The following is a 19,924-nucleotide window of genomic DNA, read 5'->3' on the forward strand; positions in this document are numbered from 1 at the left end:
ACATGGACACGGCCAAGAAGCTCCACTTCGATGCCATCCAGCGCCATCTCCAGCACGAGATCTTCGTCGCCACCGCCATCGCCACAATGTACGCCCGCTGCGGCAGCATGGAGAGCTCCCGCCGCGTCTTCGACCAGATGATCCGCCGCGACGCCATCGCCTGGACGGCTCTCGTCACTGGCTACGTGATCAACGAGGATTTCGAGCAGGCCCTCGATCTCCTCCCTCGCATCCTGGCCGAGAAGCTCGCTGGCGACTCCAGGATCTTGGTGGCTCTTCTCACCGCGTGCTCCAAGCTGGCGGCGGCAAGCAAAGATGGAAGCTCCGTGATTTCTTGCCTGGAGAAAGGGATGGCGATCCACTCCCTGGCAGCCAGCAGCAAGCTCGACTCCACGGAAATCTTCGTTGGGAGTGCTCTCATTGACATGTACGTGAAGAGTGGAAGCTCGCTCGATGCGCGCATTGTCTTCGATAGGATGGATCGCCACGACGTGGTGGCATGGACGAGCTTGCTGCTGGGATACGCTGAGAGCAGCGACGATCGTGATCTGGAGCTTGCGCTGGAGTTTTTCCACTCGATGCTCGAGGTGTGTGATCCAAACGCTCATACTTTTGTGGCGGTGCTCATGGCTTGTGCTGGTCTCGCAGGAAAGGAGCAAGGCGTGGATGGAAGACTGAAGCTCTCGAGTTTGGAGAGAGCGAGGACGATCCACTGCCTGGCTCGGGAACACGGAGTGGAGCAAGAGATCTTCTTCGCGGGCGCGCTGGTGGACGCGTTCGCGAGGTGTGGAAGCATGGAGGATGCTCGACGAGTTTTCGAGCGAATGCCTTGCCACAACATGGTCGTGCTCAACTCTCTTTTGCTCGGGTACGTGGAAAACGATCAAGCCGAGCTCGCTCTATCCATTTTATTCTCGCAGGGTGATGATGGAAAGCGTTCGTGGTCGCCGAATCCTCGGACTTTGGTGGGGGCGCTCATGGCCTGCTCGAGCATCGGCCAACAAGTCGACGATCCGGGTCTAAAGCTGGTGTCACTGGAGAAAGGAATGGCGATCCACCGTGAGGCGGCGAAGCTGGGACTGGATACCTCCGACTTGTTCGTCGCGAGCACGCTGGTAGACATGTATTCGAGCTGTGGAAGCCTCGCCGACGCTCGAGCGGTATTTGACAGGATGGCGATTCACAACGTCGTTTGCTGGACGTCGCTGCTGCTGGGACTCTCCGAGAATGGCGAGCCGGAGCTAGCTCTCGAGCTCTTCGAATCCATGGTGGCAAGCAGCAGCGTTCTTCCAAACGCCAGAACTTTCAGGGTTGCTCTCTCGGCTTGCACCAGCTTGGCTTCCAAAGATGGCGATGGTGGAAAGTGTGGATCTTCGTCCAAGCTCCAACAGTGTTTGGAAAGAGGGAGGAGGATCCATCGCCGAGCGATGGAGCTGGGACACGACACAGATATCTTCGTCGCCAACACCTTGATCGACATGTACGCTAAGTGTGGAGGATTGAGCGATGCGAAGCTGGTCTTCAACTCGATCGGGCAGCAGCAGCGCACGCCCGTGTCCTGGCACGCGATGATGCTGGGATTCGTGGAAAACGAGCAGCACCAACAAGCACTAGATCTCCTGGAGGAGATGCTGGCTCTTGGAGGAGGAGGAGTTTCTTCTTCGCCGCTCACCATCGTCGCGGCTCTCATGGCTTCCAGCGGCCTCGCCAGCCTCGACTCTGGGAGAAAACTCCACGCTCTGGCCTGCCGGGATGGATTCCAGAGTGACGCTGCGGTGGCGAGCTCCCTGATCGATTTCTACGGCAAGTGTGGCAGCAGCATGGTCGTCGCGCACCACGTCTTCGACTCAACCACTTCTCCAGCTCTTCCTCACTGGAACGCTCTCGTCAGTGGATACAGCCGCCACGGCGATCCAGCGCGAGTTTTCGAGCTCTTCCGCGAGCTCCAGAAGGAAGGATTGGATCCCGACGCCGCGACTTTCCTGCCGGTCCTGGCGGCTTGCAGCCATGCCGGGCTCGTGGACCGAGGCACGAAGATTTTCGAGGCGATGGTGGCGAGCTCGTCGATTGCTCCCGGGATCGCTCACTACACTTGCGTGATCGACATGCTGGGACGTGACAATCGGCTCCGCGAGGCGGTGGAGATGATCGAGAGCATGCCGGGGCGAGCGGATGCGGCGGTGTGGACGAGCGTCTTGGCGGCGTGTAAGAAGTGGAAGAATGTGGAGGTGGCGAAGCTCGCGTTTGGGAAGATCATGGAGGTGGACGGCAAGAGCGCTTCGCCGTACGTCCTCATGGCTACCATCTACGGAGGAGATCAGAACCTCGAGAGCTAAGGTTTTCTACTAAAGTTTTGGTGATTGATCGAGGAAAACCTCGAGAGAAGCTCTAAAGATAAAGTAAAGAACTATGTACGACAAGACAAAGAATGGGCCACACAATCTTATTGTCACACTGTCTTCCGTACGAGGCGGAGAGAACATTCTTGTTCCTGTACTTGGAAGAACGAAGTTCTATACAACTTGTGAGTGTCTCATCCGTACGGGATGAGAGGATGGAAGATCGAAGTTTTATATCCGAGAGTGGGAGTAGATCTTCACCAATTAAAGAAGAGAAAGGAACTTCTCTTTGTGTGTGTGTGTGTGTGTGTGTGTGTGTTTAAAGTCCCAGTCTTTCACGGGAATCTCTTGGCATGCAGTGTCAACTTGCCGTACGTGAAGAACACCATCGTTGACAAATTGTCACCTCGGGCGTTTGTCAAGCGGAATATACCCCGGACAAGAATATCCCCGGAATATTCACCACGTGTAGCCTATCCGACGACTCCCTTTCCCTTTTGCTATGAGCTCTTTTCTCCTCTTTCTTCTTCCTTTGCTTTTGGCTAGGGGCGCGCGTGGCGATGGTGTGGGATTCTACTCCATTGGCAGCACGGGGATGTGAATTCCCGCGGTGCCGGGGAGGGGATTGGAGGTGATCTTGGCCGGGGGAGGGTTTGATTTGGCTAGAATCGGTAGGAATCCCTAGTCGCCGGGGCCGAAACGATGAGCGACGATACGACGGATGGAGAGGGTTTTCCTATAGGAATGCGCGTGCTAGTTGTGGACGATGATCCATTGTGCTTGCTCCTCCTCAAGAAGATGCTCCTACAGTGTAAATATCACGGTAAGTTTTTGGGCGAGAGGAATTTACTGGGGAATTGATGTTCTTTGTCTGCCAGTGACTGCGTGTAGCAGGGCCGTGGAAGCGCTGCAGCTGCTACGCGAGAAGAAATTTCAATTTGACCTCGTCATCAGCGATGTCTACATGCCAGACATGGATGGATTCAAGCTCTTGGAGCTCATTGGCTTGGAAATGGATCTTCCAGTCATAAGTAAGCGATCATACTCTCTCTCTCTCTCTCTCTCACTTGGGTTTTTCTTTTTTCTACTACTTGGATGGCTAAAAGTGTTATCTTTGTTGGATAGTGATGTCTGGCAATGGAGAGACGAGCGTGGTGATGGAAGGGATCACGCACGGCGCTTGCGACTATCTCCTCAAGCCCGTGCGCATCGAAGAGCTCCGGAACATCTGGCAGCACGTAGTGCGAAAGCGTGGAGCCAAAGAGGCTGCCAAGGAGGAATCGTCCGGAGAATGGGACGATAGCAGCGAGAAGTTCCCGGAGTACACGTCCAAGAAGAGGAAAGACAAGGATGCCGATAGTTCGGGTGGTGATGACCCGATAGAAGACATGTCCGGCCTCAAGAAAGCTCGAGTTGTCTGGTCCGGGGATCTCCACAGGCTGTTCGTCAAGGCAGTGAATCAGCTGGGCGTTGAAAGTAAGTTGCCTTGTATCTCTTTCTTCAGTAGAAGAAGCTATGCTTGATCGAAATCTTTGTGGAAGCAGAAGCGGTGCCAAAGAGGATTCTGGAGATTATGAGTGTCCAAGGACTCACGAGGGAGAATGTCGCAAGTCATTTGCAGGTGATATATTGCCTATGATTTGTAAGTTTTGTTTTGGCTTTCTCGGCACAGCTAATATGACTAACCGGTTTTTGGTGGTGGTGGTGGTGGTGGTGGTGTGTAGAAATATCGCCTGGGACTCAAGCGCTTGAGCGGGGTGGACATGGAACCTCATCCGATTGCTTCGTTCCAGGCTGACGAGAGTGGTAGCTTTGGTGGCTCGATGTTCGTCCGCCCGGCTGGATCATCCAAGAGCTCCATCGCTCGGACAACCTCGTGTGCCGGTGGTGTGTTCGGGAAAGGCGTGGAGCAACTTGATCCCGGGACTTTGACAGCTCTCAAGCAGCTCCAGTCATCGATTCGTGGTGGTGGTGGCGGAGGCAGTGGTGGAGCACAGGTTTTGAAAGGTCCTCGAGCTCTCAAGATGAGGCAGGTTGCGTTTGATCGGAACCAAAGCGGTGGAGGTGGAGGAGCTTTGCAACGAACAGCATCGATCGAGCTGGGAAATTTGAAGATGCAAGACGAGTGGGGAAGCGCTTGGAGTGTAGCTCCAACGGCGAATGCAGCGGCGATCAAGGAGGAGCAGCGGTCTGGAGGAGAGTCGAGCTTTAGTAGCTCGGTGGAGGAGCAAATGGATTTGCCGGATCTTGCATCGTTCAAGGCTGCAGCACCATCGAACCAGCAGCCACAGGGACTAAACAGGATCACAGAGGATTCGAGCGTAGAGCTGGACGACTTTTGCCTCCCCGAGGGGTCCAATTACTTCATTCCACCATTGCCACCGCCACCATTTCCATCCTTACAACAGCAGGAGAACTGGTCGATAGATTTCTAACAGCAAAGCTAAGAGGAGAAAAAGGTACGCTCTCTCTACCAATCTGGTAAATGATGAAGCTGGTTAGAAGCTTGTGATGCTCCTAAAGCCTCGCATCATCCATCTCATCCTCATCCTCAAGAAAGAAAAACAAAAGCTAGTCTCTACACTATTTGCGTTTATAAGATGCAAGAGACAAAGATGAGCCAAAAATCTCAGAATATAAAATTCTTGTCATCCGACTTTCATCCAGGACTGTTTCAAACGGGCCAAAGGGAGACGATACAAAATCCAAAACGTTCGACCAAAGTGCCACTTCTTCTCCTACATGTAGAAAAACTTGCCACCTTTCCAAACCCTTTGCCAACTTTGGGATCCCTGCGCACAGCTTAGCAACTCCAAAGTCACCTCGGATTGATCCACTTTCCTCACACCCATGGCGTAAACGCTCCCTTCGAAGAGATGAAACGCGCCTTGACGAAACTCTAGCCCGTCTGGCTAGCACTTGCTCCGCCGAAACCTCTCTTCGATTTCACCGAGGAAGCCATGCTCGGAGCCGGGACCTGCTAGCAGCTTCAAGGAAACCTTTGCTCGCTCTCCATCGCACCCATGTCTTCGTTGGCAACTCGTCACAGTTCTGGCATCACCCACCATCTCCCTGCCAGCCTTCCACTCCATCCATCTTTTCAGTAAATTTCATCTCCATGAATTGATCTGGCGTCATCACCTCCATCAGAGCTTCCATCCTTACATATCGATATATGTATCAAGGTAGAAATACGAAAACCTTTAACGAAAAACAGCAAATACCTTGTCTGCCTTTAAAACATTCCCTTGAACACCGGATTGGTGCGGCATATAGTGGGTCCATACTCTTCATACTCCGCTTTTGTGTGGCATGCCTGAGGTGATGCCAGCACCAAGCGAGTGAGATGGAGAAGAGATCAAAGTTGAAATGCACATACCGTGTAGAACTCTGAAGCCGAAGCTAAGACCGAACCGCCAAACCAGACGGCGAATCGCTGCATTGGATGGCCAACCACGTTCACTTCTACAGGCTGGAAGGTCTCCATAGCGTCAAGATCACAGCACGACTAAGAAAAGAAAAAGAAAACACACACCTTGACATCCCCACCGTATTTTGCTGCGGTTGCCGTGGTTCGGGAGTCGACAATTTTCTTGATATCACGCTGAAGTCTCCGTTGGAAGTCTTTGAAAAGCGTGGAACCTCCCGAGAGAACAATGTTCTGTTGACAGTTTTAGAGTGTGTTAGAAGAGGAGCACAGGGAGCGTGTTTAGTTTTACTTTGTAAAGCGCTCGGCGGGTGTCAATCGGGGCGGACTGAATGCACTTGTCAACAACCTCAGGGAGAGGAGTGGAAAAGTCGCTACTGCATATTTCAGGAGCAAAGAATGACTGCAGCAAGTAAATAAGCGAAAGCAAATTAGCACACGCAAGAAAAAGCCGAAGGCTTTACCTCAGCAGCGAGAAAACGCTCGTAACCAATATCGCAACTGTAAGCTTGCCCGGTCTTTGAATTCGTGCCAGTCCATTGCTTCATGTACTTGGACGGCTCCCTGTCGTGCTTATTAAACTCCTGCAATTGCGAACGTATGCTGAATGAAGTTCAATGCATGAGCAAGCAGGAAAGCAAAGGAGAAAGAAAAACATCTTTCGCACTACCTTGACAATGTCAGCACATGTGTACCCGTAAGATTCCTTCACTCTCCTGGCAACATCAAACGAGTCTTCGGGAGGAACAGGCTCGCCTCGCTCCTGGAAATCGGTCCATGCATCCTTGTCAGCGAGAAAACGAAGCGCAGGCATATACGTACTCGCATGAGCTGCTGCACAAAGGACGTGATGTCTCGACCGGCTACTGGGATGGATTTGATGCTGCTGCCCATCACGTATCCCTCGGCAACAGGCACGACATGCGTGACTCCATCGCCGGCATCGACCACAACCCCGGTCATCTCACACTGGAGACAGAGAAGAGTGAGCTACAAACAAAAAGAAGATCTCCAAGAACCTTGGAAGTTGTGTAGCCAGCAGCGAGAGCTAGAACAGCTTGCACAGCAATGTAGAGGCCCGAAACATTGAAAGTCTCAAACATGATCTCGGCAGTGTACTCTCGATTCTCTGGCGCCGTGAGAGGGCTCTCCGTCAAGAGGAAGTAGTGATCCTCGGGATCACACCGCAGGTAGTTGAAGATACACTGCTGCCAAAACCTCTCCATGGCGTCCCAGTTGTCCACCTGGACGAAGAAGAAACCATGAATCACGAGAGAAGAGAGAGGTAGAGAAGGATCGCAAGCAGGACCTGGCCGTGACGGATCGGATACGTGAGCGTGTACGCAGGCCCGTGAGTCCGCGCCAGAGCTTCGTCGCCGATGAAGAAGTCGAGATCGGCCATGACACCAGCATTGTGGCGCGCGAGCCATCCGCCCTTGCCCTGTGGAGAGAGCGCGGCAGGAGAGGAAGCGGCGAGGCAGGACTCGTTGATCGCCACGACCGTGGGGATTATGAAGGACGGCTCCACATTCCCTGCGAATCCAATCTTGGAGTAGCTGCCAAGGATGAAATTTCGATGATCTGAATCGCAGAAGGAAGAATGCAGGCAGCGCTCTAGATCGATCGTTCTTACCCGGTGCCATTGTCGATCACGACCGCCGGCCGGCCCGTGGCATCCATCGCGAGCTAACCACACCACCAAGAACCCTAATGTAGGGTTTTCTTCTATCTCGTGCCATTTGGGATTCAATGGCCAGGGTATCAGCGTCCAAGGCGCGAGCTTTCACGCGCAACGATTCCGCGGCAGCAGCGTCGATCTCGCGTAAGATCTTGATCGAAATATCTTCACTCCTGGTGGGCATCGATCGATCCGGTGTGTTTCTTTCTTCCTTCCAGGGCTCTGGTCCAAGGCTGCATTGCTCACGATGACTGTGCTCGTGTCCTGGGCGGTAGTGGCCATCCGAGCGCCTCCGCCGAAGATTTGTGGAGCTCCAGGCGGCCCGCCAGTGACAGCGCCTCGGATCAAGCTGCGCGATGGCCGCTACCTCGCCTACAAGGAAGCTGGAGTTCCAAAAGACCAAGCCAAGCACAAGATCGTCATCCTCCACGGCTACACGCGCTGCCGGCTCGCTCTCATCAGCGCATCGCCGGTAATTCCTACTTGTTGTTGCTTCCCCTGGACAGATCGATCGAAATGTGTGACTGTAGGATACGATTGAAAGGCTGGGAGTGTACATGGTGAGCTACGACAGGGCCGGCTATGGACAGAGCGATCCACATCCTGCCAGGAGCGTCGAGTCGGAGGCTCGCGATGTGGAAGAACTGGCCGATTCTCTCGGCCTGGGATCCAAGTTCTACGTTCTGTCCGTCTCTCTTGGAGCTCACGGCGCGTGGGGATGCATTAAATACATTCCACAAAGGTTCGCTTTCTCGCTTTTCCTTTTCCGTGGAAAGCTTGCGTTTTTGCTCGTGAGCTTTTCGTGGTGATTTTTGCGTGATTTCTTTCTGGATTTTTCTTGTGTGTGTTTGTCTCCAGGCTCGGTTTTCGATCTTTGCTGCTCAATCCTTTTTCCTGCATTGATCAAAGACTTGTTTTGCTTGCTTCTATGAGAACAAAAGTTTGTCTCACTGGTTTGATCTTGTTCTCTCAGGCTCGCCGGTGTGGCTCTAGTCGTGCCGGTGGTAAACTACTTCTGGCCGAGCGTGTCCACGCCCGAGGGCCGAGCGGTGTTTAACAAGCAGCCGCTGGGCGACCGCCTCTTCCTCAGTGTCTCGCACTACGCGCCCTGGCTCGTTTACTGGTGGCTCACACAGAAAATCCTTCCAACGTCCAGCACCGTCAACATGAACCAGGCCGATATCTGTCCCTCTGATCGAGCAGCTCAAGAAGAAACCAGAGAATCCGACGCCCAAGTTCGTCAATCTCTCCTCCTTTGGATCAAATCTCTGACAAAGTTTCCTCTTGGCAGGAGAGGAAAGAAGCGCTGCAGCAGGGACTGAGTGAATCGCTGTGCCGGGACTCGAGCGTCATGTTTGGGAAGTGGCCGTTTGATCCGGCCGAGCTGGAGAACCCGTTCGAGGGCGAGAACTTGACGAAGAAGATCATCCACGTCTGGCAAGGCGAGAAGGATTTCTTGGTGCCAGTGGAGCTCCAAAGAATGGTGGTGAAGAAGCTAGAATCGTGGGTGGAGTATCACGAAATCCCTGAGAGAGGTCATATCCTCCGAGAATTCACAGACCAAATCTTAGAGACGCTCGTCTCGTAGGACGAAGATACTGTTAATCCAAGCTTTGTTAATCAAGGTTATCACTAAGTTAATCCATTTTTAAAAAAGAGGAAACCTAGGGCACAGAGAGAATGCGCGGGAGAGATGAGCCATTGCGCCATCGCCGCTCTCCACTGCGTGGTTGTGGATGATCCATCGTGCTCGGCGGCGAGGCTGAGGAGCGGCGGCAGCGCTGGCGCCTGCTGCAGTGTGAGAATCGCGGCCCCGTCGAGCCGGGCAGCAAGATCTTTCGGGAAGGTAGGGTGTAGTGGCAGCAACGCGGACAGCGTTTGTGGGATCTGTCACCCGCTCGCGATTGGGATTTCGCGGTCGGAAGAGAAATGGAGAAAGCGAAATCTAGCGATTCGCGCTGCCGAGCAGCAGGGCGGTGGTAGCGGCGGTGGTAGCGGCGGTGTGGTTCGAAAGAAGAGGCCGCCTCGGCCGACTTATCCGGATTCTCGATACCACATTGTCTTGCAAGTAAGCAATGGTTTTTAGTTTTCGAAGCATTGATCATTTTTTTCTCCTTTGTTTCCTCCAGGGATTCAACTGGGAATCTCAAGCAAAGAAGCCTTGGTATGACACTCTCAAGAGCAGGGCTGCGGAGATCCAAGCTGCCGGCTTCACAGATGTGTGGTTTCCACCACCTTCACAGTCGGTTGATAAGCATGGTACAACACTCTTTTTTCGTTCCTGGTGGCTGTTGTTTCAGCAAACTTGCTCTGACTCCACGGTTTGCTCCCAGGATATTTGCCGACTCAGCTCTACGATCTTAACTCGTCGAGCTACGGGAATGAGGCCCAGCTGAGGGAATGCATCGACGTCTTGCATTCGCATAACCTGTGCTGCATCGCCGACATCGTGATCAACCATCGAAGTGGCTGGAAGCAAGACTCAACTGGACACTGGAACCTTTACGAGGGTGGAACCAAGGACAAGAGGCTTGACTGGGGACCGTGGGCTTTGGTCAGCAACGACATCTATGACAGTGGTGGGAAGGGGTCCAAGGATAGTGGTGAGAGCTATGGAGCGGCTCCGGACCTGGACCATTCCAACAAGCAAGTGCAAGACGAGCTCACAGACTGGATGAACTGGATGAAGGCAGAGATTGGATTCGATGGTTGGCGCTTCGATTTCGTCAAGGGCTACTCACCGGCCTACACCAAGATGTAAGCAACAACACGTTACACATCCAACCAACATCACGTAAGAACAAACTTTGCTTTCTTTTTTCTCCTGAAACTCTCAACGAGCATGTTCATATAGATACTGCGAGAGGACACATCCAAGCTTCTCGGTGGGCGAGTACTGGACTTCGTTGAACTACGAAAACGGCAGGGCGGCTGCAAACCAAAGTAAGCGCGCATTTGTTTCTCTTAGGAGAATTGACTCTCTTGGTCGTCACAGATACCCACAGGCAACAGCTTTGCGATTGGATTGATGGTACTGGAGGACTTTCCTGTGTGTTCGACTTCACCACCAAAGGAGTTCTTCAAGATGCCGTGAAGAACGAGTACTGGCGACTGCGGGACGGAGAGGGAAAGCCTCCCGGTCTTATTGGTAACGTTACTTATCTATGTTTCGTCCCGGAAACAAGATGCTTTTGTGTGTCTTGAGCAGGGTGGTATCCAACAAAAGCTGTAACTTTTGTCGACAATCACGACACGGGATCTACTCAGAGACACTGGAATTTTCCCGATGACAAAGTTCTCTTGGGCTACGTATACATCATCACGCATCCGGGCATACCATGCATTGTAAGTCTGCGAGCCTCCTGAGAGCTTTTAATCGATCCTCTTGCAGTTCTGGGACCATTTCTTCGACTGGGGGATGAAGGACAAGATCTCACAACTGATGGAGCTGAGACGAAACAACGGCATACACTCAGACAGCAAGATCACGATTCTTGCAGCAGACTTCGACATGTACGTTGCCTGTGTCGACGAAAGGCTCATCATCAAGCTCGGAAACAGGTAACCAAGTAGTAGTCATTCTTTTGGAGGATCAAAGTTTATACAAAGCCACGCGCAGGTTTGACATGGGCACGCTCGTCCCAAATCCCACAGCGTGGAAGATCATCATGACCGGACCAGAGTTCGCCATCTGGGAAAACATGAAAGAGCATGCCATCCTTCCACAGCCAAAGCTCACGTCCGATATTGTCATCAACGCGGCTGGTGGCAGTGCAGCAGATGCCACCAAGACAGACGTGGAGATCAAAATCACTACCGACATGTCGTGTGGAACCGTGGGCCGGATAATGCAGGAGGTGCCCGGCCTCGTCTCAAACGCAAAAGACTTGAGCGACACCTTGAAGAGCTGCAAGCTCCCGCCTCCCAGCGGGATTGACAACGGCAAGAACAAGGACAAGGACAAGGACAAGAGCAAGCCAGCAGCACCGAAGCATAAAGTGGAGATCCATGACGAAGACAATGAGGACGATGAAGATGATGAAGACGACGATGACGATGATGAAGACGATGATGAAGATGAAGATGACAATGAGAATGACGACGACGACAAAGACGAGCGTGAGAATGTTAAAAACAAGAAGAAATGAAACTCACCATTTCCCATCACCATTGTTGGATGATATAAATCTTCTCGTGCTTGCAAAGCTCCCAAGAGAATAGCTCCCCCTGAAAGCCACAAAAGTCTCTGGTTAAAACACGTAACCAAAAAAAACGCAAGTAAATAAAAAAAAGGTGAGCTTTATAAGTGATTGGTAAGTAGAGAGACAAATGCGTCTCACAAGCAGTTCCCAGCCTATGGCATCCTGCCAGCCTTCAAGAAAAAAAGAAGCCCACCGTGAAAAGAAAAAAGAAAAAACGAAGCAAACTTTAGAAGCGTCGAGTATGAATCATAAGACAGAGTACTTCCCAGGTTGGACAGCCGGTTGCAACACCATGTTGGACGTAGACTCCTCCAGGATGCGCTTGATCTCCCCCTTGGCCTTCTTAACCGAGGTCTCGGATCCACCTTCGATGAAGAGATAGAGCTTGCGCTCGCCGGGGCCTGGGATCTTCCCCGGTGGAAAGAACTGCCCGCGAGTCGTGATCGCGGCTCCAGTCCACTCGCTAATCTGTCCCAGCGCATCCTTGTGCGTGACTTTCCAGCGAGCGTGCTGGGGAAAGTCGTTGATCTCCAGCTCCGCCTCGTACCGCTCCTGGAGCGACTCGGCCGTGATCTTCTGGATGTTGTGCTGCAAGTTCTTCACCACCTGGATCGCCTTGTCGCGGAAGTCCGACGGCTGGCCGGGGACTATCCCCGGGATGGTGATGCTCGGCAGGACCGGGATGGCGGCGACGGAGGTTCCAGCGGCTTGAGAGTTCACGGCCTTGGCTGCGTTTGTGAAGGCCAGCATCATGTCCACTCCTGTCTTCCGGATCTCGTTGTCGTCGTCCGTCTCGCCAGGCTCCTCCTCTTCCTCGTAGCCATACTCCTTGGCCTGGGCTTTCTTCGCGGCCCTGAGAGCTTCGTCCTCCTCCTCGTTGAACTTGAAGCCGCTGCCACCATAGCCACTGCCGTGAGCCTTCTCACTCCCCTGGTTCACCTTTGCGATGAAACCATCAGCCAGGCTCTTCAAGTCCTCGGGGATGGGCTGCTCCGAGAGCTCCAGCGCCTTGGCAAGGTCGGGAGCGTATCTGTCCTCGTCGGGGGCGATGAAAGTCACGGCACATCCCTTCCGGCCCGCCCGTCCAGTGCGTCCCACGCGGTGGACGTAGTCCTCGTAGTGATTGGGAACGTCATAGTTGACGACCAGCTCCAGCTCCTTCACGTCCAAACCTCTCGCTGCGACGCTCGTCGCCACCAAAAGGTTGCAAACGTTGGACTTAAAGTCGGACAGCGTCGACTCCCGGTCGGTCTGGTCCTTGGCACCGTGGAGAGACAAGCACGGATACCCGGCCTTGAGAAGGTCCCTGAAGAGGCTGTCGCATTTCTCCTGCGAGTGGACGAACACCAGCACCTTTCCTTTCTCGTACCACTCGCCGAGGAGCTCGAGCAGCCGCAGGAAACGATCCTCCTCCGGACGGACCTCCACCGTCTGAGTTATGTCCTTGTTCACCACACTGCGTCCTCCAACTTGGATCTCCACCGGCTTGTCCAAGACTTTACGAGCCAGGAGCTCAACCTGGCGTGGAAACGTCGCGGAGAAGAGCACCGTCTGCCGGTCCGGCCTCGTGTTCTGGACGATCCTGGTTATCTGCGGCTCAAAGCCCATGTCAAACATGCGGTCGGCCTCGTCCATCACCAAGTATGTCACCCGTCTCAAGTTTGTGATCTTCCCGGAGCTGGTGCACAGTATATCGATCATTCTTCCCGGTGTGCACACTACTATCTCGGCACCACGCTTGAGCTCGCTAATCTGCTGGGCGACTCCAGAGCCGCCATAGACAGGGACACAGGTAAGCCCAATAACTCTGGTGAATTTCTTTATGTCACTGTATATCTGTTGCACAAGCTCCCTCGTCGGAGCCATGATGAGACCGATGGGACCGTCCCCCTGAGCAAGCGGCGGCTGGTCTTTGATGTGTCTCAGCATCGGCAGAACGAAGGCGAGCGTCTTGCCGGAGCCTGTCTTTGCGATACCAATGCAGTCCCGGCCGTTCATGATGATCGGAAGTGCCTGTGCTTGGATCGGCATGGGCCGCTCGAAGCCCAGCTTCTTTATCACGTCCAGCATCTTGCTGCTCAGGCCGGTCTGGTTCCACGTCTTGATCGGCTTGGGGACGTCCTTCCCCTTGACTTTGAGCTCCAGCTCCTTGCGGTATGCCGTGACATCTTCCTTGCTCATCCTCTGGATCTCCTTCACCTCCTTGTAAAAGTCCTTGCGGAAGGAAGTGTAAGGAACCTTTGTGTGGTCGACCACCGCCAGCTTCTCGGCTTTGGTCTTCTTCACCCGCTTTATAAAGTCCTCGTCGTCTTCCTCGGCATCACTGTCGTCGTCATCCCCGGCTTCCACCTCGGACTCCGAGTCCCCTCGAGGTCCTCGATTCTTCTTCAAGATGCTTGGAGGCTGTGAGGCTTTAGATTCTTGAGCGGTAGCCCCAGCACCAGCGACAGAAGGCGGCGCCGCTTGGAGCTTCTTCACCTCGGGAATGACCATGGTGTTCATGAAAGCATCCAGAGGATCCACCTCCTCCTCCTCTTCCTGGACAACTTCCATCGGAGCTTCCTCGACTCCTCCACCTTGCTTAGCTTGGCTCTCTTCAGCTCGAGCAGCCGCATCACCATTTCCAACCTCCTCGTCAGACTCATCCCCTTCGAGCGTCCATGCCTTGCCATTTGCGACCTCGCCTTGCTCGTCTTGAGCTGCAATACCTTTGCTCTCCCTTTCTTCATCTTCCTTTTGCCGCCGTTGCTCTTGCCACTCCTGGACTCTCCGCCTCCGCTTCTCCATCTCCTCGTCCAATCTCTTCTGCTCGGCCTCCTTGTCGTCGCCGCCCTCCTCCTCCACACCCTTCCCTTCACCACTGCTATCGCCACCATCTTCCTTTCTCGCCCTCTTCGCTTCCCTCTCCCTCTCCTCGTCATCCTCCTCTTGCTTACTTCTCTCTCGCTTCTCACGGTCCCTGCTCCTCCTATCTCTCTCGCGCTCGCGATGCCTGTCTCTGTCCCGATCCCTTTCCCTGTCCCTGTCCCGCTCTCTTTCCCTGTGATGCTCCCTGTCCCTGTGGTGATGCCTCTCGCGATCGCGCTCTCGATCTCGATCCCTACTGCTGCGTACCTTGTCCTTGTGGCGGTCTCGATCCCGATCGCGCTCGCGCTTCGAATCCTCGCCCCGCGATGACCGCTCGCCCTTGCGCTCTTCGCTCTTGCGATCCCTCTCCTTGCCCATGCTCCCCAGCCCTAGCAAATTAGGGCAAGAGAGAATATACCTAGATGTGAATCTACGGAGAATCGTCATAGAATATGCGTAAAACAAAGCCGTTGAGATGGACGGCATCGGGGTGACTATGGCGCTTCTGTGTCCAGCGCATAGCTATGGCGCGGCGCAACGAGCCGGAGGCGTTCCATCGCCATCGCCGGATCCAATCCATCCTTGGGCCCTAGGTCTGTGATCACACCGTGAATATCTCCAAAGGTTGCGATTGATCGTTTTGGTTGCCATGTAGCGAGGATTTCGCCATGGGTGGAGGAGCAGATTGGAATCCACTAGGAGCGGAGCTTTTCGGCTCGGATCAACCGATCTAGGGAGCTACAGTAGGATCAGCGCCAGGAGTTTGGAGGAAACAAAGGGTTTGGGATATTTGGTCGCGATGGACAGTTCTTCCTCCTCGGCTCCATCCAGTCCAGCTAATGCCAATGCCGCCGCCGCGCAGCAGATCGATGATCAAGGCGTCAAGCCCGAGCGGATGTTGAAGGAATCAGCGTCGGATGTGTGCCGGGTGAAGCCGCCGGACGATCAGCCCAAGCTCCACTTGACGTACTCGGCTCCATCGCTCCTCATGCTCGAGCAAGCTTTGCCGCTGCGATCGGACGAAGCGTCCACTCCGACGCCGTCGTCGCGAGGAGACAATTCCTCCGGATCCGGTTAGTCTTCTCCTTTGCTTTTATTTTTTCCTTGCTTAGAACCTTTTGTGTTTGGTGGTGAGAAGATAGGGGATTGGGACGGTCAGTGACCATGCCCGCCACGAATGGCGAGGAAACGCGCGATCATACCTCCAATGGAAGGTTGCTGCGATCAGCCACGGAGAAAGCGAGCTTGCAAAGACACGAGGAAGAAAATATACGAAGAAAGGTCGCGGATAAGTTGTCCGACAGAAGAAAGGTAAACATTCCTTCAACATAAATTCCTTGGACTGACTACCTTCTTCTTTTGGTCTCCAGAAAAAGATGTTGCAACGCTTGGCTACAGTCAAGACGGATGGAACTGTCGAGTTTGATGTGGCTGGAAGTGCTCGCATCATGCCCGAGCTCATTGCGCCCGAACTAAGCGATTCCCTTCGTATTTACGACGAGGAGTGGGACGAGAGGAAGTTCAAAGTGCAGCCATTGCAGATTGTAATGCTCATCGTTGGTACACGAGGGGATGTTCAACCATTTATTGCGATCGGAAAGCATCTACAGGTGTTTTCCTCGTTTATTCTTCTGAAGTGAAAATCTCACTCATGCTTGTGATTACTTACGCAGGAATACGGCCACCGTGTACGCCTCGCTACACACGCCAACTTTCGGGAGTTTGTGTTAACTGCTGGGCTGGAGTTCTATCCTTTAGGCGGGGATCCGAAAATTCTAGCTGGATGTACGTGTCAACTGGTAGCAGTTTGAGCTTATTGTTTGATGCCTCATTCACTGACAGGTCGCGCTCATTACAGACATGGTGAAAAACAAAGGGTTTCTTCCTTCCAATCCATCCGAGATACCTATTCAAAGAAAGCAGATCAAAGCTATCATAAACTCGTTGCTTCCTGCCTGTATTGAGGCTGATGGACCAGTTCCTTTCAGAGCTCAGGCGATGATTGCAAATCCTCCCGCGTATGGTAAGTTTCTCTCGGCTTTTTGATCTCGTTTACAATGCCGACAGTTCTGCAGGTCATGTTCATGTGGCTGAGTACTTGAGAGTCCCACTTCACATTTTCTTTACAATGCCTTGGACGTAAGAAAAAACCTGACGTTCTTTCTTCTACTACCACTAACATGTCCCGTGGCCGCTATTGCAGGCCAACCAGTGAGTTTCCTCATCCGTTGGCACGCATCAAGAATCCGGCTGGTTACCGGGTGAGTGGCGAATTATACTATGGCGAAACACTTATGTGAGTTTTGAAATAATGGCAGATGTCTTATCAAGTTGTGGACTCCCTCATATGGTGGGGAATTCGGAGCATGATAAACGACTTCCGGAAGAAGAAACTTAAGCTCCGTCCAATTACCTACTTGAGCGGTTCAATAGGATCAATATCGGACTTACCTACGGGTTACATATGGAGTCCACATCTGGTCCCCAAGCCCAGAGGTATTGCGTATCGTCTTTTTCCGTGTCACATTGATTTAAGTTTCCACTTGTTTGCAGACTGGGGCCAGCGTGTCGACGTGGTTGGCTTCTGTTTTCTGGATCTTGCCAGAGATTATGAGCCCCATGCGGAACTCTCCAAGTGGCTGCAAGCAGGAGCAAAGCCAATTTACGTTGGTTTTGGAAGCCTTGTAAGTCTTAAATCCTTCTTCATTGCATACGAGTGTTGTTTTGACGCCGAGTTTTGGGAAGCCTGTTCAAGATCCCAAGGGGATGACGTCGATCATAGTAAAAGCTCTTGAAGAAACTGGCCAACGCGGCATAATCTCCAGGGGTTGGGGAGGGCTGGGTGACAGTAAGTAATGCGTTTTTAAAACGTTATCAAACCTGGACTCCGTTTTGCAGTAAAAGATCCACCAGATTTTATCTATTTACTGGATAACTGTCCTCACGACTGGCTTTTTCCACAATGCGCTGGAGTGGTATGTTTGTCATGACAACTTTCTTTTGCAATTCATCCAACCCTCTCTTTATATGTCGTAGGTTCATCATGGAGGCGCGGGAACAACAGCTGCCGGTCTCAAAGCTGCGGTATAAGCAAGAGCAAGAGCAGAGGTTTTTTTGACTTAACCAGGATGAGTTTGCGTGCTTGGCAGTGCCCGACGACTGTAGTTCCCATTTTCGGGGATCAGCCATTCTGGGGAGAGCAAGTCCATGCTAAAGGAGTCGGCCCAGCTCCAATTCCAGTGAATCAATTCACGCTGGAGAAGCTCGTTGCTGCCATTCGTTTCATGCTGGAGCCGGAGGTAAGATTGGTCACGTTTTCCTAGCATAGATCGATAGTTTCTCATTCTTTGGCTTGGGAAAAAGGTGAAAGAGCGAGCGATTCAACTGGCCAAGCATATGGACGGGGAGGACGGCGTGAAAGAAGCGGTGAACGCGTTCCACAGGCACTTGCCAAAGGATATGCCGGATCAGGCTCCAGACATCCCATCGGATTCGAGCTTCCTTTCCAGCCTCGTGGAGAAGCTACGGAGAATATTTTGTTGTTAGATTCAGTCTGTAAACACGATTTTTATAAAGGGCCTAATACTTACACTTCTATTTCTATACTGATTGGGATAGAAAAATCATAATTAATAAATTAGTGTATATTATATGTTATTAAGATTTATTATGAGCATCTATAAAATCTACAAGAGTAATAGTAATCACAAAATGTTTTGAAAGAGAATAAGTTTATAAATATATAAATAAATTTTTATGTATTTTATTTATGAATAAATGAAAAAAAAAATGTTAATAAGTTTAATTTCTTTAGGAAAAAAATAAATATCATCACTCAACTTCAAGTAGTTAATATTCTTAGATATTATTATTGTCTTTGTCTGAGATTATTGCTGCAATTTGATTATTTTACAATAAGTTAAATATCTGATAAAAAAGGTATTAAGTCTCTATAAACTATTTACATTTACATTACTAATAATATCTTATATCAAAGTTGTTATAAGTTAAAATTTAACATTATGAGTACATAAAATATAGAAATGAAACAATATGCATATCAATTATCCAAAAAACCTTAACTGAGTGAGTGGTCCGAATTAAAACCAATTCAATGGCTACCAAAATTCTACTAAGCTAATATTAGTATACAGTATTGTAGCTATATACTTAGACTTCACTGTAAGCAACCAAAGGGAACGACTCGAGAGACGATCCATAAGGTTCAAATATAGAGGGAAAGGGCCCATGAATAAGAGTGCACCCCCTTTTCCAATCAGTTAAGGGTTTTGGGATAATTGGGATTAAATGTCCTTGGGTTTGAATAATACTAGGTTGGGTGACCTCCCGGGAAGTCCAAACTCAGGAACTTACATTTGGTATCAGAGCGGTCTCGGGTCCGACTTTGTTGGTTGGCTAAGGAAATCACACCACAAGTTGATTGACATCTGGCTGATCCAGTTTGCTCCCATTGGGCCTACCCCTTGGACAAGTTGATTGACATCTAGCTAGTCCAATTTGCTCCTGCTGGGCTCGACTCGAGGGATAGGGTGTCAAGAGAGTGGGGCTCTCAGGAGAGTTGCGGCTCTCAGCTTCCGTTCACGAGGGTGTGACCTTGCAGGGAAGCGTGATGGATTGTAAGCAACTAAAGGGAACAACTCGAGAGACAATTCATGGGGTTTAAATATAGAGGGAAAGGGCTTATTAACAAGAGTGCACCCCCTTTTTCAATTGGTTAAGGGTCTTGGGATAATTGGGGTTAAGTGTCTTTGGGTTTAAATAGTACTGGGTTGGGTGACCTCCTGGGAAGTCCAAACTCAGGAGCTTATACTCACATCCTCTTGAAAAGTCATTAGGGTTCTTTGATTGATGAGCCAAGATATGGAGTAATATCAAAAGGAGGCACTGATGGATTTGTAGGTGGTGTTAGTTATTTTTTATCCCTTTATACAAAACACTTAAATTGCATATGTATAATTTTTGGAGGATCAACTTGTTAAATATCATACCAAACTTTATAACTTGTGATCTAGCTTGCTATAACACTGGAAATGGTCCCTTCCACTGAGCAAGGAGCCCTTTAAACAAACTGTCAAGACCCCCAACAAGATCAGGACTGGAAAATGCAGAAGACGAAAAGAAAAGCTAGTGAAAACGAAGAAAAGGCCTTAGACTAGTGTTGATTCAGATTGTGAAGAAATGAAACAAGACTAACCTATATATATACTATACATTGATGAAGCTCCACCACTCTTGGATCGAGGACGGCCTAAATATAGCTAAGGTCGAGGAGGCACCACGTCATCATCAGGAATGTGGTTCAAGAATCAGGAATCATACAAGAAATCAGAGAGTTAGGAATAAGGAAGTGTCTTGAGAGTCAAGAATGTGGTCTGTGGGTTAGGAATCTGGCGAGAGTCAGGAATGTGGC

At 51.4% G+C, this 19,924-nt stretch overlaps 7 protein-coding genes across 8 annotated transcripts; 5 read left to right on the plus strand and 2 right to left on the minus strand.

Moving 5' to 3' along the window:
• Window positions 1-389: 389 nt before the first annotated feature.
• On the plus strand, window positions 390-2,452 carry LOC112350177 (pentatricopeptide repeat-containing protein DOT4, chloroplastic-like). Its single transcript, XM_024685935.1, has 3 exons — window positions 390-587; window positions 649-868; window positions 921-2,452. The coding sequence occupies exons 1-3, from the start codon at window positions 454-456 to the stop codon at window positions 2,334-2,336; spliced, it is 1,770 nt and encodes a 589-aa protein (XP_024541703.1). The 5' UTR covers window positions 390-453; the 3' UTR covers window positions 2,337-2,452.
• A 379-nt stretch (window positions 2,453-2,831) lies between these two features.
• On the plus strand, window positions 2,832-5,001 carry LOC9657027 (two-component response regulator ORR24). Its single transcript, XM_002980807.2, has 5 exons — window positions 2,832-3,162; window positions 3,218-3,370; window positions 3,465-3,815; window positions 3,884-3,960; window positions 4,064-5,001. The coding sequence occupies exons 1-5, from the start codon at window positions 3,042-3,044 to the stop codon at window positions 4,772-4,774; spliced, it is 1,413 nt and encodes a 470-aa protein (XP_002980853.1). The 5' UTR covers window positions 2,832-3,041; the 3' UTR covers window positions 4,775-5,001.
• Window positions 4,967-7,492, minus strand: LOC9657028 (actin-related protein 3). The gene is made up of 11 exons (XM_002980912.2): window positions 7,400-7,492; window positions 7,076-7,322; window positions 6,786-7,010; window positions 6,589-6,735; window positions 6,437-6,529; window positions 6,231-6,350; window positions 6,059-6,169; window positions 5,875-6,000; window positions 5,719-5,811; window positions 5,564-5,655; window positions 4,967-5,499 (listed from the first exon to the last, which is right to left on the minus strand). The coding sequence occupies exons 1-10, from the start codon at window positions 7,444-7,446 to the stop codon at window positions 5,575-5,577; spliced, it is 1,290 nt and encodes a 429-aa protein (XP_002980958.1). The 5' UTR covers window positions 7,447-7,492; the 3' UTR covers window positions 4,967-5,499; window positions 5,564-5,574.
• Window positions 7,472-9,085, plus strand: LOC9657619. The gene is made up of 5 exons (XM_002980808.2): window positions 7,472-7,588; window positions 7,663-7,916; window positions 7,975-8,186; window positions 8,418-8,679; window positions 8,736-9,085. The coding sequence occupies exons 1-5, from the start codon at window positions 7,516-7,518 to the stop codon at window positions 9,030-9,032; spliced, it is 1,098 nt and encodes a 365-aa protein (XP_002980854.2). The 5' UTR covers window positions 7,472-7,515; the 3' UTR covers window positions 9,033-9,085.
• A 52-nt stretch (window positions 9,086-9,137) lies between these two features.
• Window positions 9,138-11,612, plus strand: LOC9657029 (alpha-amylase). Its single transcript, XM_024685833.1, has 8 exons — window positions 9,138-9,435; window positions 9,518-9,703; window positions 9,778-10,201; window positions 10,299-10,387; window positions 10,440-10,592; window positions 10,653-10,789; window positions 10,836-11,005; window positions 11,064-11,612. Exons 1-8 carry the CDS (start codon window positions 9,138-9,140, stop codon window positions 11,590-11,592), a joined length of 1,986 nt encoding a protein of 661 aa, XP_024541601.1. The 3' UTR covers window positions 11,593-11,612.
• Window positions 11,349-14,876, minus strand: LOC9657030 (DEAD-box ATP-dependent RNA helicase 42). The gene has a single exon (XM_002980913.2). The coding sequence runs from the start codon at window positions 14,869-14,871 to the stop codon at window positions 11,893-11,895; it is 2,979 nt and encodes a 992-aa protein (XP_002980959.2). The 5' UTR covers window positions 14,872-14,876; the 3' UTR covers window positions 11,349-11,892.
• Window positions 14,877-14,976: 100 nt separating this feature from the next.
• LOC9657621 (sterol 3-beta-glucosyltransferase UGT80A2) lies at window positions 14,977-18,096 on the plus strand. 2 transcript variants are annotated; one of them, XM_024685924.1, is made up of 15 exons: window positions 14,977-15,086; window positions 15,149-15,566; window positions 15,632-15,804; window positions 15,864-16,103; window positions 16,167-16,278; window positions 16,352-16,516; window positions 16,569-16,632; window positions 16,697-16,754; window positions 16,812-16,989; window positions 17,047-17,177; window positions 17,239-17,341; window positions 17,392-17,468; window positions 17,530-17,577; window positions 17,643-17,792; window positions 17,857-18,096. In XM_024685924.1, exons 2-15 carry the CDS (start codon window positions 15,293-15,295, stop codon window positions 18,037-18,039), a joined length of 1,956 nt encoding a protein of 651 aa, XP_024541692.1. In that variant the 5' UTR covers window positions 14,977-15,086; window positions 15,149-15,292; the 3' UTR covers window positions 18,040-18,096. The 2 variants fall into 2 exon arrangements, with proteins under 2 accessions (XP_024541692.1, XP_024541691.1); XM_024685923.1 differs by having other exon boundaries at window positions 16,812-17,177.
• Window positions 18,097-19,924: the final 1,828 nt, after the last annotated feature.

This window comes from Selaginella moellendorffii, unplaced genomic scaffold, assembly GCF_000143415.4.
Source record: "Selaginella moellendorffii unplaced genomic scaffold, v1.0 SELMOscaffold_46, whole genome shotgun sequence".
Classification (NCBI taxonomy): Eukaryota; Viridiplantae; Streptophyta; class Lycopodiopsida; order Selaginellales; family Selaginellaceae; genus Selaginella; species Selaginella moellendorffii.